The sequence below is a fragment of the Notothenia coriiceps genome, unplaced genomic scaffold, assembly GCF_000735185.1.
Source record: "Notothenia coriiceps isolate Sejong01 unplaced genomic scaffold, NC01 NC01_scaffold00004486, whole genome shotgun sequence".
In the NCBI taxonomy this organism is placed as follows: domain Eukaryota; kingdom Metazoa; phylum Chordata; class Actinopteri; order Perciformes; family Nototheniidae; genus Notothenia; species Notothenia coriiceps.
Genome location: NW_011337187.1, coordinates 452,272 through 469,466, shown reverse-complemented (window position 1 = coordinate 469,466; position 17,195 = coordinate 452,272). Strand labels below are relative to the sequence as shown.

The window sequence follows — 17,195 nt, the reverse complement described above, 5'->3', positions numbered from 1 at the left end:
AGAGAAAACACTGATCTTATGTATAAACATTCGAGCGAGTACTCTTTCCGTGCACATACGATCTTCGGGTTGAGGTTACGCCAAAGCGAGGGCAGGAATCCCACAATAGCAGGCGGAGAGGATTTTTTTCTTCCGAAGCGGAGCTTGGCTAGTGGCTGTTTGAATCAAAGGGAAGCAGAGGGAAGGAAGGCTCTGTGGGGAGATGTAAGATGGCAGAGCTACAAATGTTGTTAGAGGAAGAGATTCCAGCCGGTAAAAGAGCGCTTGTGGAGAGTTACCAAAACCTTACCAGAGTAGCAGACTACTGCGAGAACAATTATGTCCAGGTAAGTGAGTTAGCACGTTATCTTCAACCTCCTTTTGTCGTGAAAAGCTCCGGATTGAATTGGTTGTTGGGACAGGAAATGTGGATAAAGAAGCCGGAATGATCTCCTCCGCCCAAAGCTTGGAGCTGTAATACCAGTCTGATGCCTTTACAACTGCGGGATATTTAGATATATTGTATGTTTTCGAACTATTAATCACATTTATTCCGTTTACTGAGGGTGTGTCTACTTTTTTATTATTACAGTGGGTCGGTTCAAAAACTGCTTCCACTCTCACTGCTGATAGGGAGGCCTTTGAGTGTTAACGTTACAGCAGCAAGTTTTAGCTGTTATAATTATTTATTTTGTATTTAAAGACACTAGCAAGATATTTTATCTAGTTTTTTCCCCTTATTGACATTGACCAGGACATTGGTTGGCATTGACATGCAAACCTAGATTTGTGGGAAACTAAATGTCACATTGACAGTACACGTCTACATGAATATTGTAGTAGCACAGAGCAGTCCATGCCATTCCATAAGGTCATTAAACTCACCATTTAAAACCACAACAGTCCCCATTGGGATACTACAGGAATAAAACATTGGAGGTGTATAGGCTACATTATTGACTTGTAAGCACTATTCTATGTCAGTGCATGGCTTTTATTGTTGCTGCATTATATGTAACTAAACACATTTTAATGCCACATTAAAGCCTTATAAATGCGTCGAAATCTGTGGAAGGCAGCTTTATGGAGAGTTTATTTAAGCTTGGTTTGCAGGCTTGCAAATAGGCTGAGGGAGGAATGTAAAGCCTTTGTTAGTTGGTCAATAAAGGTTGGAGGTATTGATTTTTCTCAACTTATCCATGGGAACAGACCTTACTTTGGTTTTAATGGGGCATCACAGCTTTCTCCCCGGTTATTTGAGTTATTTTACCAAAGTAGCTCATTCTGTAATTAAAGTTCCTGTTTTGATAGGTTACTAAGGATAATTTTACATGTGTCATAAGGAAATGACTCTCAGCGAAACCTCATACATCGTCTTGTATTTTCGTACAAATATATCTGTGGTAAGCCACATCTAAAAAAGCCAGAGCTGCTTTTTGAAAGTGCACTGAGTGACACACAAACTGTGGTTTGTGAAAAAAACGTTTTAACAGGAAGACACACAACCCACAATATCAGCTGCAGAGGGTGTGTCCATTCCAGCTGTACTCCCCAAGGACTCCCTGTAATTTAGTTTTTGTATTGTCCTCAGATGATGTGGTATTGTGAAGCTCAGCTCTGAATGTTGCTGTAACCCTCGCAGACACTACAGAACAAGAAGGTCGACCATTGTGCCCCTTCATGAAGTTGATGACTTTTTTTTGTTTCTCCCCATGATGGTTTTAATACAGGGTAATAACTAAATGTCCTTGTTGTGGATCTTGTTTACCACAGCACAATCTGACATGAGATAGGGTCATTGAAAACTGATTTCCCACAATGACTCAGTAACAAGATCTATAAGAAAGTAGAAGCAATGTTTTTTTGTCAAATTTTCACCAAACTTTTTTGCAGGAAGTTTTGAAGACTAGCACTGCTGTTATTTTCTGTCCAAACAACAGTTGCCAATAGCCCAACTTTGTCGCTGATCATTGATGACTTTTTTAAAGCACATTCCTAACAAAATGACACTTGCTTTTGTGTAGTGCTGCATGGCAAACCTACATACTGACAAATAAGGAGATGTGTCTGGCGCAGAGATTATTGTAAACTACTAGAAGTTGGTGTTGACTTTGGTATTCCACAAAATATAGGAGCTGAATTGGTTAGATAATACCTGATTCAATGCATAACTTTGCATTTGTTAGATGAAACAATAGGAATAACTATACGGTTTTTATCTGTATTGCTAGAAGTACTTGCTTTTAAATCCATGGCCCTATATTTAAGGTCAATACTGACACAGTTCTCTTGCTCATTAGCCAGTACTTTGTCCAAACTAACTTACAGTTAGACAACGTAGACAATCTACATTATTAAAACACGATGATGCATCCTTGTTCAATAAGGAACTGAAATTATATTTACATCTGACAACCTCTGTATTAGGGCTGCTCAATTAATCGTATTTTAATCGCGATTACGGCTTGCAACGATTACGAAAACAACGTAATCGAAATAAAACGATTATTTTTTTTTTAAATAATTTTTTTTTTTCAGTTGAATCATACTTAAAGTTCAGGGTAATCAACTGTTAAAAACATACAGTTCACATTTTTTTTCTCCAATAAATGGATGTTTTCAAAGTCAATGAATAATCGCATTTAATAATCGCAATTACAATTATTGACCCAAATAATCGAGATTATGATTTTTGCCATCTATCACCATTTCAGTGTGTGTACATTTGGTGAATGGAAGAGGCTCCATAATGATCATATATCATCCAAAGATAAACATCTGAACCAAGATCCAAACTAAAAAGATGTACAGTATGTGATCTAACACAAGCTAAAGGCTATAAAATGTTTTGTGCGTCTGTCCTTGTGTTTAGTCAGAGCACTCTTTTTAAACGCTGATGTAAAAAAAACAGGATTTTAGGCTTTTGGGCACACGTTGGGCGCTCTGTGTGAAACGAGTGTCAGACTAACAGTGCACTTTTCATAATCCCTCTCTGTGTCCGTAGATACACTCTCTCTCTGCCTCAGACAGACACACACACACAATCACAGACGCATACACTGTGCACTCTGAACTAAACCCCGCACATATCAACATGCCTCAGCATGAATCGGCTCGTCCTTTCAGCACTCCTCCTTCACATTTCCATCCCTCCTCTCCTCTCTGTGTTCCTGTCATGGAGGCTGTGGTGTTGGAAATGTTCAGTGACGTGTAGCGTGGCTCAGCAGGCTGAAGCAGATGGAGAAAACTGTCTTTAAGTAAGAAAAACAAATCACTGCCCTACTTTTCTACTTGATAGTGACTTTTGTTTGAGTGTTTAAAACTGTGTGTAACTTATGACACACTAACAGCTCAGAGTTATGTTTCCTGTTTGCCCCGCTGACCGGAGACTGCCTCCCTGGAAATGCCTTCAGGAAGTGCCTTTAAAAACAGAGCCAAAACACCCTTTTAAAATGAAGATACACGCACAGAGATGAATCTGACGTCTAGTGTTTCTTATTTATCTTTTTGTTATTTAGTCTCATCCATTTAGGGTAGTCTCACTGAAGAAAAACAAAATGTTACCTGCTGCACCATTTACATTTATTTGGCTCATTTTCGGTTTTGTCACTTTGTTTAACCTCTGGGACAAGGACACATGCACTGTATGCAGAGTAGGCCACATGGCCATGTTGGCAGGAAGACACACTGAGAGGGCTTTTCACTGCTTAGATCAGGGGTGGGGAACCTTTTTCCTCTCAAGGGCCATTTCAATTTTTTCAACATCCTCCGAGGGCCGTACAAATGATTGACCTCTGCTTAAAAGTACTAAAATCACAGCCCATTCATTTTGCCTTTCTTTCATGCTATGCAAAGAAAAAGCAACCTCTTAACCCAGATATCTGAACATGACTCGCGCATGCATTCACGTGCACGGTTGTGGCATGACCACCAAAACAGAAAGATATGGACACAAGATGTGTGCAAATGCATTTAGTTTCCTATCCATGTGGACATGATTTAAGGGGGAGGGTACCTAACCTCCTCTAGGGGGGTCCGGGGGCATGCTCCCCCGGGAAGATTTTTTTTTAAATATTGAAGTTAAAAGCATCAATCTGGTGCACTTTGAGAGCAACATTAGGAGATCTATGGATACATCTCTCAACACCCATATGAAACAGACCTGTAAGCATATTTACTTTTTATTTATGGATATTTTACAAATCACTCTCCTTTCAAACTGTATTCTTGTTTATTAATAACAACTTTTTTTTACTGTCATATAGTGTTTTATACCCGTTTACTTTATTCTCTTATTTTTGCATAACTATAATGATCATATAAAGATGTGCCTTTACCTCACTGGTTGGAGAAAAAGCTTCTTACATTCGTTAGCATAGCTAGCTAACCAGATGCTAATAACAACAAAGTTATTGACTGTATGACAGATGAACATATCGCCACTGGGCTTACAACTAAGACACAGCCACGCAAAAGCTGCGGCATGTGTACGGCTCCTTATGGGTACTGCTTGGAAGTGCTGGAGCGACGTTCTGGTGCTCTCCGTCAGAACTGCATCCCTGTCAGACGAGACATGTACCACGTGATGATACGTTAGGCTTTTGTTGTGTTCAAGGACCCTGACCTTGGCCAGGAAAAACAGGCACTCGCTTTGTTTAATTTGTTTGCGGTCTAGATTTCTTTAATTTTTTTCTTTTTTGCGTGTGTTTATAAATTACCTCGAGGGCCGTACCAAATGGTCTCGCGGGACGTATATGGCCCGGTGGCCGGAGGTTCCCCACCCCTGGCTTAGATAAACAGTTGGACTACAATCCATTTTTCTTTTTTGATATTGGGCTGTTTTTGATTTATTTATTGACAGAAAATGTATAGGCATCTTATGGATGTGTAGCATTCCTTTTTCATATGATTGTAAATCAAATATCTTTGGGTTTGAGTCTAAGAGCAATTTAAACGATCCATTTATGTAATTGCGAGCTCTGATAATGACCATATTTTACCATAGATGCTTCTTTATTAATTTCATTAATAAAGCAATGAATTGATTAAACGCTCAATTGATAGTACTGACAAGTACAATACCTCATTTAAAAACCTCTTGTGTCAGCAGCCTATTGGTATTTAAAGCTTGGTTACATGTTATCCTTTGAGAATATGGCTTGATATCATATCTATATATATCATAATATATTGTAGCCCCATCATATCCCTTTCAAAATGGCCACATACTGTATTTATCCTTCCACTTACAAAACATGTCGGTAATATATTTTCCGAAATTGATTTTGTGCCATTACCAGGAACTATGGAGGAAAGGTTGAATCATCGGAATACAGTACCAGGGAATAGGGAAATGGAAGTAAGATTTATGGCAAATCAAGAGGTCATATGTCAGATGAGTGTCGCAAGCTCAAGAGCATGTGACGCTCCCTGCTGAGCCAGCATGATGCCCACTTCTAGTTCTGCTCCTAAATAAGCAGCTTTGAACTGAGGGCTGGTATGTGATAATCGATGCAGGTAGCCCCTCGCGAGAGTCCTGGAGATATGTCCTCTCCGTGTCCTGGTCATATAACCTTACCTGTCCTGCGCTGTTTTCCAGGTTTATTAATGCTACCCTGGAAGAGAGCAGGTGGTATATCTTTTTTCAGCACTGCTCTGTCTCTCTGGGTTAGTCCCTGTTTCCTGTCCTTCTTTTTGAGTCTTTTTCCATCTCTCCCTCTGCCGAGTGGCCTGGTTTTTCTCCCATCATGCTGAGGCCTAGCGGCTCTCCGCCTACAATTTGGGCCCATTCATCCTTTTGGACCACCTGTCACTCTTTCCCCCTCAGCTCACCGGAGATGGTTTGGTCCAAACTGGACTGATCTGTTGTCTGGTTAGACTGTAGGACTTTAGAGGAATTAGGCTTATACTGACATCTTTGTATCAGTCAACTCTCTGACTGTATGTATGCCATAGTAGTGTCAGGTTTGTATTGATAGCTAACACTTTTTTCTGTTAAAGTGTGAAGAATCTGCCCAAACACTTTCTGTGTCAGGATGAGGAAGCAAACATGAAGAAAAGCTTCTGAAATACTCATGTGGTTGTGTTTATTTGTTTATAAGTTGAGTTTGTTTTTCCAGGAGTTTAACTTTCTGCCAAACCCCTTCACAAGTCACTGCTGAAAGGTTAATGAGTGTCCTCCATGTGCACACTTCCCCTATGTGTCTCCTGCCTGACATACTGAAGGAATTTTTAATTGTGCACTGGCAGATCTTCAAGGTCAGGTAGACCTTATGGCCTTTCAGTCAGCCTCCATCTGCCCCGGAGGAATTAGGAATTCAAATAGTGTACTGCAGAGTTTTTGTTTTTCAAAGAGCTACAAGCTAACTCAAGAATGGATTGAAGTTGAGTCTGCAGGTTTTACTTATGCTTAACACGTCCCAGTGTTGCTTTCACCACAAAGGTCTTTTCAGGTGGCGCTAAGTTTCTCACAGCCTCATATTTAAACGTTTGGATGTGAACTGATTCTGAATAGGTTTTTAATGAGATCCTTAGTGTTATCCTCAAATGTAACTGTAACTAAGATTATGTTCTGAGCAGGACATGTTACAGTGGATACATAGATGTGTCAGTGATTGCTGGTGGACAACTGAAGTATTTGCAACATTTATTTCATTGCAAGCATAAGCTTTCTACAGCTTTACAACCCATGTAAACACTGACTAGTTTGCTCGATATCCCTGCAACTTTTCTAAACTGCATTGGAGCTGTCACTTTATTTGAAGCTAAAGTTTCCTTAAAGTCCTAAAAATGAAATATCCATCTGAAGTATTTCATGCCCTCACACCCTCAGTGCGATTTACAGCAGTTTTATTTGAGGTAAAACTCGAAAACATGGCTGAATGTAGCATATCCATTCAACGCCATGCTGCCATACAGTCACGTTAGCATGACAATACATCTGAAGTCCCCTTGCCGCTCGGGTGAAGTAGAAAAGACTCACTTGAAAAAGGGCAATTCTAAAACATAGTTAAGAATTTGGTTACATCATATGTGTTGCTTTGGATTTAAAACAAACAAGGTAAATGTTAGTTCTTGTGGACCTACCTTTTATAATGGCTCCAATCAATATTGCTCTTGCGAGACTCTGCATTTTGAACATGTCTGAACTTGATATGTCATCGAAATGTAGTAGAGTGGGTGTCGTAGTAGGAAGCGACAAATCTCTTTTTGATGCAACTGGCAGTCACCATTTAGTTTGACCTTTCATCTGTTTTCTAAAGTATCACTGTGTGCACTATAGAAGGATTTGACCAGGAAAAAGCCACATCCTAAATGTGTCTTTCATCTCATATTCATTAGTGCTCCACCTTATTCCCAATCAGCTGCTGAATGTCAGACAGCCCCATCAGTATAACCACCCTCAGAGAAGTAGCTCTCAGCTGTCTCACTTATCCCACCGCGTCCAGTCTGCAGCGGTCAGCAGTCGATACAAAGTGCTATGTGAGCTCTTCGACCTTCCAGCTGGACTTACAGTCACTCTGCTCTTAGCTTACACAAAGTACCACTCCTACTTGATGTTTTTGAGGGAAAACTCTCTTATATCTTTTCTAAACTGTTTAGTATACAGACAAATGTTTGGTAGTTCCCTTACAATGTATGTTTTTAATTCCTGACACTGTAGCAGAGCTCTCTAGCAACACTTCAGAGTTGGAAGACATGTTGCAGGATTCCAAACATTCCTGAACGTTTTTTTTTAGTTCGAGTGCATTTCCCCTCCGGCCAAGTGGGAGCACATAAACACAAATGTGCCTGTCAGCTGTACAAATCCAGGGGCGTATTGCACGGTATAGAGTTGTCATACTTGGTGCCGTACAAACAGATGTAGCATGTTATTGTAACTCTTTATTTTCATCCCTGTGTAATATTTTTGCGATGTTCCAAAACTTTAGAGGGCATGATCCAGTGAAAAACCCACATGTGTTTCGATTTAGACAATTTGGTATCGCTTCCCCATCCTCAGATCTTTTATTAGTCATGTTCGGAGAAATACTCATTTTGTCCATTTCGTATTTCTGCTTCTGGGTGGAGGGGCAGCTACACCTCCTCTCACCCCTGAACAGTTTGGAAATCTGAATCCTTTCCTCCCTGGAAGCACCACCTTGTTTAAAACGAAGCATCCTTTGACTTCAGTGACAGCTTATAGCCGTTATCTTGCCAGACTGGATGGGTGTCGAAGTTGGAGGAATTTTTCCAGTTCACCGCCTCAAACATTTCCCATGAAACTAATCCACTGCCACTCCCTTTTTGCTTCCAAATAACATTTAAGATTGCTACTGTGACTCTGAAGCTGTTTTCAAGCGGCTTCTAGATTATCTAGCTTGCCTCAACTCCTAGCTACAATTTGTGTGTGTGTGCAAGGACAGTGCATTCCTCTGTACTCCCTTTTTAAACCCAGTTGAGGTGCTGACAGCCTGTCTACTACTGCCTGGATACTCTGCAATCTCTTTCAGTCATTACTCAGCTCAGAAATATGAGATAAAGCGCCCCAGGAGCTAGGGCTGAACGATTGATCGATTTTAAATGGAAATCGCGATTTTAAATGATGCGATTATCAAATCGCAAAGCCTGCGATTTTTTTTAAACTTTTTTTTTCTTTTTTTCTTGTGTGTCAGTCATCCACACCAATCAGAAGTGCTGTGCTCCACATGTACCAGCCATTGTTAACCATTCAGAAGTGGCCCATGATAGAAGGTGATAGACAGATTAATCCAATCACCTGCCAAGTCTTTTTGAAAGTGCCTGCCCTTTCCAAATGGCTTCCAATGGAGCTTTCCTAGATGGTTTGGTTAATCAAACCATCTGAGTCAGGTTAGTAATGCTCCATCACATGTTTCTATTACAGGGTGAATCTTAAACTGAAGCTTGACTTTAAAGCAACCCAACGGAAGTTTCATGTAAGTTTAGTTCTTTCACTCGTAGCTCAGGCAGCGGGGGTGCGGCCATATCTCCTAGCCGGAGATATGGCCGCATTTTACAATAAACTTCTGTTGGGTCGCTTAAAAACAAATATCGCAAATCAAATCGCAATATTTGTCTGAAAATCGCAATTAGATTTTTTCCCAAAATCGTGCAGCCCTACCAGGAGCTCACCTCATTCTCTGCATCTCCTGCTTTGTGTAGCACTCGGCTCTCGGGTGCTGTTATTTACCTTTTTGTACGAGGCAAAAACACACCTTTTGTTCCTCTTCTGGTGATAAGCTCTGTTTATCTATTGTAGTCCTTATCCGTTGATACCATATGTCACAGGGAGTCACAATTATTGGGTAATTGAACAACAAATCCATTTTTTGAAGGAAATACGGAGAGCTGTCTTCCGATGCGTTACCCAGTCGAAGGGAGGCACTTTGAGAAAAATGACAAGAAGCTGATTTCACCGTTTACCCATTTTCTGACATGTTGTCTCAGTTTAATTTAATCCTCCTTTTTAAGAAAAAGATCCTTGGTGCAACTGATCGTGTTGACTGAGCTCTGGATTTGGAGAATTGCAGTTACAGTATGATTAACGCAAGGCTTAAGATTCAACCTCATGTAAACCATGAAAGAAAGGCATAACCTCGGTCAACCCTTACCATTCAGCGTATCAGCTTTCTTGTCCAATTCATCTGATTTCATTGTGGCTGTAATCACTGTGTCACTGGGGAAATTAAAGTAGAGGGGATGACTCTTAATGGTCTCTTTGGTGCCCAGTAAACAGCTTATGATTTGAAACGGATATTCATCTTGTGCTGTGTCATCTTATAAGACAATAAGTTGGTTCATTGTGGTCTAGCTGTTGCAGAACAGACACATTTTCCTTTCACTTATAGGAAGCCCTGTCCTTGTGATTCAAATTGAAAGAAATCTGTTACTTGGGGAATGAAACAAGCATTCACACAGAATGCATGAGTAATGACAGAGGATTGGACACATCTCTAAAAGGTACTATTGTAGCTATTGAAAAACATTGACTAAATATTGTGTGGAAGCATACCTCAATTGAATGTTTGCAACAAATGCAGGACAGGAATGTCTCTCTTTAGACGTCGAGCTGTAAGATATTAAAACCAAGTAAATCAAGCAGTTTCCTATAATGTTACAATCTGCATTCCAAATCCTAGCAAATAGCAGCATGTTTACATTAAGACTTTCTAAATATATATATATATACTTATTTCTTATACAGTTTTTTGTTGGGTAACTGCATTGTCACTGCTGCTGTTTGTCTATGCAGCTGAAATATATTGACAAACTAAGTTAGGGGTACACTAGCTTTGTAGTATTGTCCTTTGATTCGAATAAAGGTGCTTTTTTTAGAAATTGCTAAAAAATGAGTGGTTATAAAGGAAGCTGCAGATGCCAAGATACCCAGCATCATTTCCCAGAATGCATGTATTCAGGGAACCCTCCCTGCCCTGACATCTTGAAACTTGTAACACAGACTTTTATAAATGTATATTTCAAGTAAAACCTTATAAAGACCCCTGATCTCTAACTTGCAGCTTTATATGTAGGCCATCAGTCCTGCACAGGCGAGCATATGTTGTCCAGTAATCTGTTAGAAATGTCCCTATAAAGTAAAAACTGCATCCTCTGCATTTTTTTTTTTTTTTTTAATATGTGTTCATGCCGCTGCAGCTTCATTTACCACACTGCATATTGCAGTGTCAGTAGTAGGTGTCTTTGTGCACATGAATGAATGTGTTTTCAACAGATGGCCTTATGCTTTGAACCCTCTGGAGGAATCTCTCCTCCTTTCTGAGGCTGTTATCACTCAACACATCTGCCGCTCTGATTCCCACTAAAGGAAACACAACTAACACAGTCATCTCCTGCATCCACCCAGCCAGCAGCTCTCCAGGTCACGAGCTTTTAGCCCTTTGGATTGCTTCAGGATTAGTTTTGCGCTGCCATAGTGGAATCAGTAATGAGACACGCAGTTACATGGTTGTTCCTATGACCAAATGTTCCCTTTTCTTCTGTTTTGCCCCCTTCCCACTGCAACCAGTAATCATGGCTTCCACCACCACCTACCCCCTGCTACGGAAGCTTATTATCAAAGTCCGGTGTCCCCCCTCCAGGCAGCGCTCTTTGGACTCCGCTTTATGAGCGGCAGCGTCGTGATGAGCCTGCAGAGATCAAACAGGATGGCTCAGTTTGGAGCTCAGCTCTTTGCCCCAGGCTGTTTGATGTGAGGTGATTCCTCAGAAACCACTGTTTTTCTGGTTAAGCCACTTTTTGCCTCTCTGTAACCGTCATTGTTATTCTCTGTTTGGAATCATTTGAAAGGAGAATGAAACTGTGGAAAACTATCTGTAGCCCTATGGTGCCATCAATGTTGAACTGGGTTGTCAGAATTTCCGAGTTCCCAAACAGTCATTTCCACTGACAATCCTTACTTAAAAATAGAGATGGTTGCTCCATGCTGCACCTTAGTGAAAACCGTTGTAATGTAATCTTTTTTGGCACCTCTGTCTTATTAGTCTCATTAAAACAGTCATACATACAGCACTGTCCAACTTCTATCTGAGGACAAGTTGTTGTAGCATTTGTATGCACAGAATAGTTCTCGTCAAATATTGCTAACAATGGCTAACAAGTTTAACCCGGACAGAAGGTTTTGTTGGGCCTGCTCCAATTTCCATATTCCACGTACAAGTGGAAAGCATGATTAGTTTGTAGTTTTATTTTGTGCTGTCAGCTCAGTTAACTTAAACAACCACTCTTCTTTATTTGTTGGCCTTGTGAGCAGGCTAACTTGCCAGCAGGGTAATTCATTTTAGTGGCCGCTTGCATCTTCTGATGCCAATGAGATTCTATTGTATACATTTGAGGAATACACTGTGGAAATATTTTGTATCAAAACTTCATGGTCTGTAGGCTTGAAAGGTGGAGAACTCTCTAAATGTATAAAGAATACAATTGTATCTAAGCAATTTGTATTTGAATCTGAAATGAACTTTGTACCTAGTTAGCTGCCTAGTTAAACAAGAAATATGGGTGCATATTTAGGCTGCAAGCTAATTAATTAACAACTTACGTGTATATCAAACATTATGAATAAATGTTAGCTGAACTTTTAATAATAGCTGATTACAGCGATTGCTGGACATTTTAAAACTCCGGTAAAGGATAATCCATTTCCAATATGTGCAAAAATATTTTTGCCTCAATATGGGTAAATACAGTTTCTGTTGATAATGCAGTTAAGTGTAAGCAATTGCCATTTGTGACCAGGCAAACCGAGTGTTAAAACAATGAACGGTTTAGTTTACCTCCAGTAAAATAAAATGTAGGCAACCGTTTAACCTCCAAAAGGATACCTCCTCATTAGAAATGAATGAAAGCAAAAAAAAAATAGAGATAGGCCAAGTACATTTAATTATCTCAAGCCCTTTCGAGTTCGGATATGTAGTCAGTTTTGTGTACTCTGTTCTCAGAGCCTCCAATATGGCTGCTGCAGGATGGGTTACATCATCTCAAATCCTCCCATAGAGAGCATGGTGTCTGGGGAATTACAGCTGGGGTGGGAAAAGGACGCTCTATTGGCCTGAATCCACCACAAACCTGACCTGGATACGGGGCTAGAATGTTATCTGATATTAACAGTAACTGGGTTCCTCTTACATCTTTTTTTCATCCATTTTTTTTTTCTCTCTAATCTCTTTTCATGCACAGGCCCAGGACAAGAGGAAAGCTCTGGAAGAGACCAAAGCCTACACCACCCAGTCCCTGGCCAGCGTGGCCTACCAGATCAATGCCTTAGCCAACAATGTGCTGCAGCTGCTGGACATCCAGGCCTCGCAGCTGCGGCGCATGGAGTCCTCCATCAACCACATCTCCCAGGTCAGAAACACACACACACAGATTCACACACACACCACAGACCGTACAGCTGTGAAGAATGGTACCCCACACTCCCCGCTTCTCCTTTTCACTTTCAAACAGACTCTATTTTCAAACACAGTACATAGACTTCTTTAGAACCCATGGTTCCTTTTTATTACTCAGTATTTGGTATCAGTCTTGCACAAGTGTCTGACTGGCTGTGTGTTTGGCTAAATGACTGCTGGTCTGTTTTTCTTTCTTTTATGCTATTTTCCTCTTCTGAGCCACAAAACACATTATGTACCACAATCTCTTTAACTGGCATGTATTGGTCTGCGATACTGATTACATAGCAGCCCTAACACACATAAGGACATCATTATAGGTCTGTCTTGAAGCCTGCAGTCATATTAGTAACATGTATCCCCATATACTTATATAATGTTATTTGACAGAAAAATATCAACAACAATTTAACCAAAATACAATGATTCGAACCAATACAAAAGTGCTTTTTGAAGCAGTATATGTAATGGTATACATATATACCCTGGCAAATATAAATGCATCATTTATCAGCTGAGGAGATCTTGCTTTACTCTGAAGACATTGATAGCTATCTCTCTGATATTAGTTGTTTAGCCCTTGGTTTGATATGTTTCAAATCAAAGGACAATATTTAATCTTTACAGAATGTTTGCGTTCATGTGATGACCTGTTTTGATTTATCAGTCTATCAAATTCAGATATTTCTGTCTGGTTTTCATGTAATTACCTCTTTCTCCAGAAAATCATCATTCATTCATTTATTTTCGATAAAAAATCAGTGTTGCACATCAATATATAAGGTCATATCTAACTTATGTGTATCAAAATATGTTGCTTTAAACAACAATGTTTTCTTTTCCCAACCTTTTTTCTTGCCATGGCTTGAGGGTTCTGCCATGTGCAGGTAAATCCAGCCGCTCATCCAATGAAGGCATTAAGAGCTCAGACAAATCAAACAGAGAGCTCCGGTCAGGTGGCATGTCGTAGATTAGAAGTGTGAGGCATTCACTGAACCGGGAACATGTATAACACAGTCTGTAATGTAGTGTACATTCTTAATAATGTTAGGGAGTGATGTGTGATGGAATGGAAGTTCCTTTTTACACTTCTTTCCCAGGGATGCTATCTGTGTTTTTCCTCTGTCAGAGCTTTGCTAGGAGCGCCAGAAATTCGTTCAGATTTCACTGAAGGTCAGCCTAATGGAAGGAAAGAGGACTTGTACTTAAGGGTTTGAGAGAGGGAGAGAGAGAGAGCAGAGAAATCCGGGCAATCGGAGGGAAGGATGAAGGAAATGGGAGATGGATGATGACAAGCAAAGAAAGGCAAGAGAGAGAAACCAAAAAGGCATATTTACACTCCTTCAGGTTTGGAGTCAATATCTGACAAATGTCATTCAGCCTATGCCAAGGTCACTGCCTGCCTTGGTCTCCATGACAACCCCCCTGGGCCAAGTCTGAGAGGCAGTTAGACTTGGTCTCTGAGATCAGAAGTAAGAAGCCATTGCATTTAACCCCAGGCGGAGCTTACATTGGTTGACTACTGTCTCAAGTACTCATCACCAGCTCTTGCCTTGTGCATGGGAAATTCCATTCTTCCTCTGCTATTTTTATATCCATGTTTGCGTAACCATGGTGAATATGGACTAGTTTGTGTCATGATGAGTCACATTTACTGATGATGGGTCAGTGAAAAAAGTGTTCCTTCTTGTTTTAGGTCCGAAAAGTGAAAACATTATCTTCCAGATAATCTGTATAGCCTCAAGAAAAACACCCTACTCCTTCAGCCTTTTCCTATTTGATCAACATTTCCCTACAAATATGAAGGCTTTCAAAACTTCAAAACACATAATGCCTTAAAGGTCACCTATTATGCAAAATCCACTTTTTCTTGTCTTTTATACATCAACATGTGTCCCCTCTGCGTAAAGAGATTCTGAAANGAATCTTTAGCAATTAAAGGTGGGGTAGGTAAGTTTGAGAAACCGGTTCGAGATACACTTTTTGTTATATTCCATGGAATGCTCTTAACATCCCGATAGCAATGAATATCTGAAGTGCTTTGACAACAAATCCATAAAAAAATGTCATCTGTGGAAGCCGTAGTGCTGTAAAAAGCACGACAATTCATTTTAGCCGGCCCGGCTAAAATAACTAGATGGCCTACCTGCCTGTCAGCCTTCCATCTGTGCACAAACTTATCTCGTGCCCTCATTGGTCATGTGCACGTTCGTGTGTGTTGGAGGAGGGGCTCTGTAAGGAAGTGGCAGATTTCTTCCGGCTGTGTATTTTCAAATCCTAGCGCACTCGAGCTGGTTTCTCCAAAATTACCTACCCCACCTTTAAACTCACTTCCTCAACTGCAGAGTTAAAAACAAACTGCATTCAAACACCTGTAATGCTGCAACCAATGATTCCATTCTTCAGCAATTTAAATGTGAACTATTTACAAATGTACTCAAAACTTTTTTTTTATAGAACCCAATGATGCCAATTTGTAGTACTGAGATGTCCAACTGGTTCCATGTTTTCTGCAACTGGTTAAACTTTATTTTTGACATTTAGTCATTTCAGATGTGTTTGGATATGTTAATTAAAGTCGTATATTTACCTAAACACTTATTGATATTCAGTGGATGGCAGGGTCAGGCTGCAGTATGGCAACATTATAAAATATGTTTGATTGTGTCTGTGTGCGCAGTAACAGATGCTCAAGTATTTGTGTGTGTGTGTGTGTGTGTGTTGACAGGTATTTGTTTCTGCATAACCTACCCTGCTGTCATTCCCTTTCAAAAGCCGGGGTCTCTGCGCAGTATTGAGGCGGAAGGGCTGATGGTTAAATAGAGTCGCTTGCGGGGCTTCCACCTTGTGCTGCGTGTGAAGTGGCTGCTAAGAGACTGCGAACAGGGAGCGCTTTGTGTGTCCGGCGGAACAAAATGCCTCGCATTGAAAACCCCTCTGTGATACCCCAAATAGAAAGGGAAGAAAGAAGAAAAGGCTTTGCGTGTGTTGGGGATTCACATTCATGCTGCAGTTCCCGTATCCTGATTTTCATATTTTCTCCACTGACACAGATCTGAAGTTTAATGCATTAGTTATTCTCTTGAATCTGATCTGCACCACATCCTTTTTAGAAATAGACATTTGAACCCAAAGGTATGCATTCACACACAAATAAAAATCTGAACTTGTCATTAATGCCATGAAAAAAAGTGATAGTGAGTCATAGTTTCGGAGCCTGTGGCATTTCATTGAGGGATCGTTGGTGTGGAGAATGAGTCGTAACAATGGAATACAAGCAACTTTATTTTAGGAAACTTGGGGACATATTTCAACTGAAATGGTTCAGGAAAAACAGAGAGAACCGCAATATAAATGCATATTGTTTCTGTTGGCATGCTATGGGTAAACAAATACATTCAGCTCATGGTTCAGCACAATACCCAATGTAGAGCTCACTCTTTGTTTAACTATGGCATTCTGAGCAAACCTGGAATTAAGACAAAATGATATTTTCCTCTAAAAGTATGGCCACTAACAATTATAAGTTGCCCTCCAGCAAATGATGCCATGGTATAAGGTTATCCTTAGTGTATGCTTGTCTTTATGAGTGGATGCGATAACAATTTTTATTGTGGGATTTTAGTCAGACTGACACAGTACTTCCTTCCTAAGGCAAGAATTGTGGGGAAATGTGGTCAGAAAAATGTGTTTCTATAGTATTGTTGTCATGCAAACATGTATCTTAATGTGAAGAACCTTTTTTTTACTTTTTAGAAACGAGAAATTGAAAACTTGTTGATTAATCAAGTGAAAATTCAAGTATGACTGTCTAAAGATGACTGCTGTCCATGTGACGATAACAAAAACAGATGTTTTGATATATGTGGTTGTAGAAAATACACTTTATATCCCAATATTTTGACAGAAGAGCTGTGTTTACAGTCATGTTAAATAGCCAGTACTCATTGTTGTTTGTGGCCAGTGTGTTTTGAACCCAGTGACTGAGCAGAGTGATGAAGCAGCACAGCAGGCTGACAAATCTACTGTACACCCAGTTAGTTCCCACAGCTGTGCACTTCACTGTGACGCTGTTACTACAGTTGCACATTATTCTTACCCAATCACATGTGTCAGCCCGCGTTTTATTTATGATCTCAGCGGGGCATGCACTTCATTGTTTTGGGTATTTTTCATTCCAGTCCTCATTCCCGGGCTGTACAGTTGCATGGCGGTACACTCTGGTGTGTGTGTGTGTGTGTGTGTGTGTGTGTGTGTGTGTGTGTGTGTGTGTGTGTGTGTGTGTGTGTGTGTGTGTGTGTGTGT

General features: G+C 40.3%; 1 protein-coding gene across 1 annotated transcript; it reads left to right on the top strand.

The window, feature by feature from the left end:
- The first annotated feature begins 104 nt into the window (after positions 1 to 104).
- On the top strand, positions 105 to 15,713 carry LOC104942398 (abl interactor 1-like). The gene is made up of 3 exons (XM_010767619.1): positions 105 to 326; positions 12,676 to 12,843; positions 15,666 to 15,713. Exons 1-3 carry the CDS (start codon positions 210 to 212, stop codon positions 15,711 to 15,713), a joined length of 333 nt encoding a protein of 110 aa, XP_010765921.1. The 5' UTR covers positions 105 to 209.
- Positions 15,714 to 17,195: the final 1,482 nt, after the last annotated feature.

Excerpts from the sequence above, each read along its gene's own strand:
- LOC104942398 (XM_010767619.1), top strand. The coding sequence starts at position 210 with ATGGCAGAGCTACAAATGTTGTTAGAGGAAGAGATTCCAGCCGGTAAA. Across the intron at positions 327-12,675 it reads GCGAGAACAATTATGTCCAG|GCCCAGGACAAGAGGAAAGC; the intron begins GTAAGTGAGTTA and ends TTTCATGCACAG. Across the intron at positions 12,844-15,665 it reads CCATCAACCACATCTCCCAG|CCGGGGTCTCTGCGCAGTAT; the intron begins GTCAGAAACACA and ends CCCTTTCAAAAG.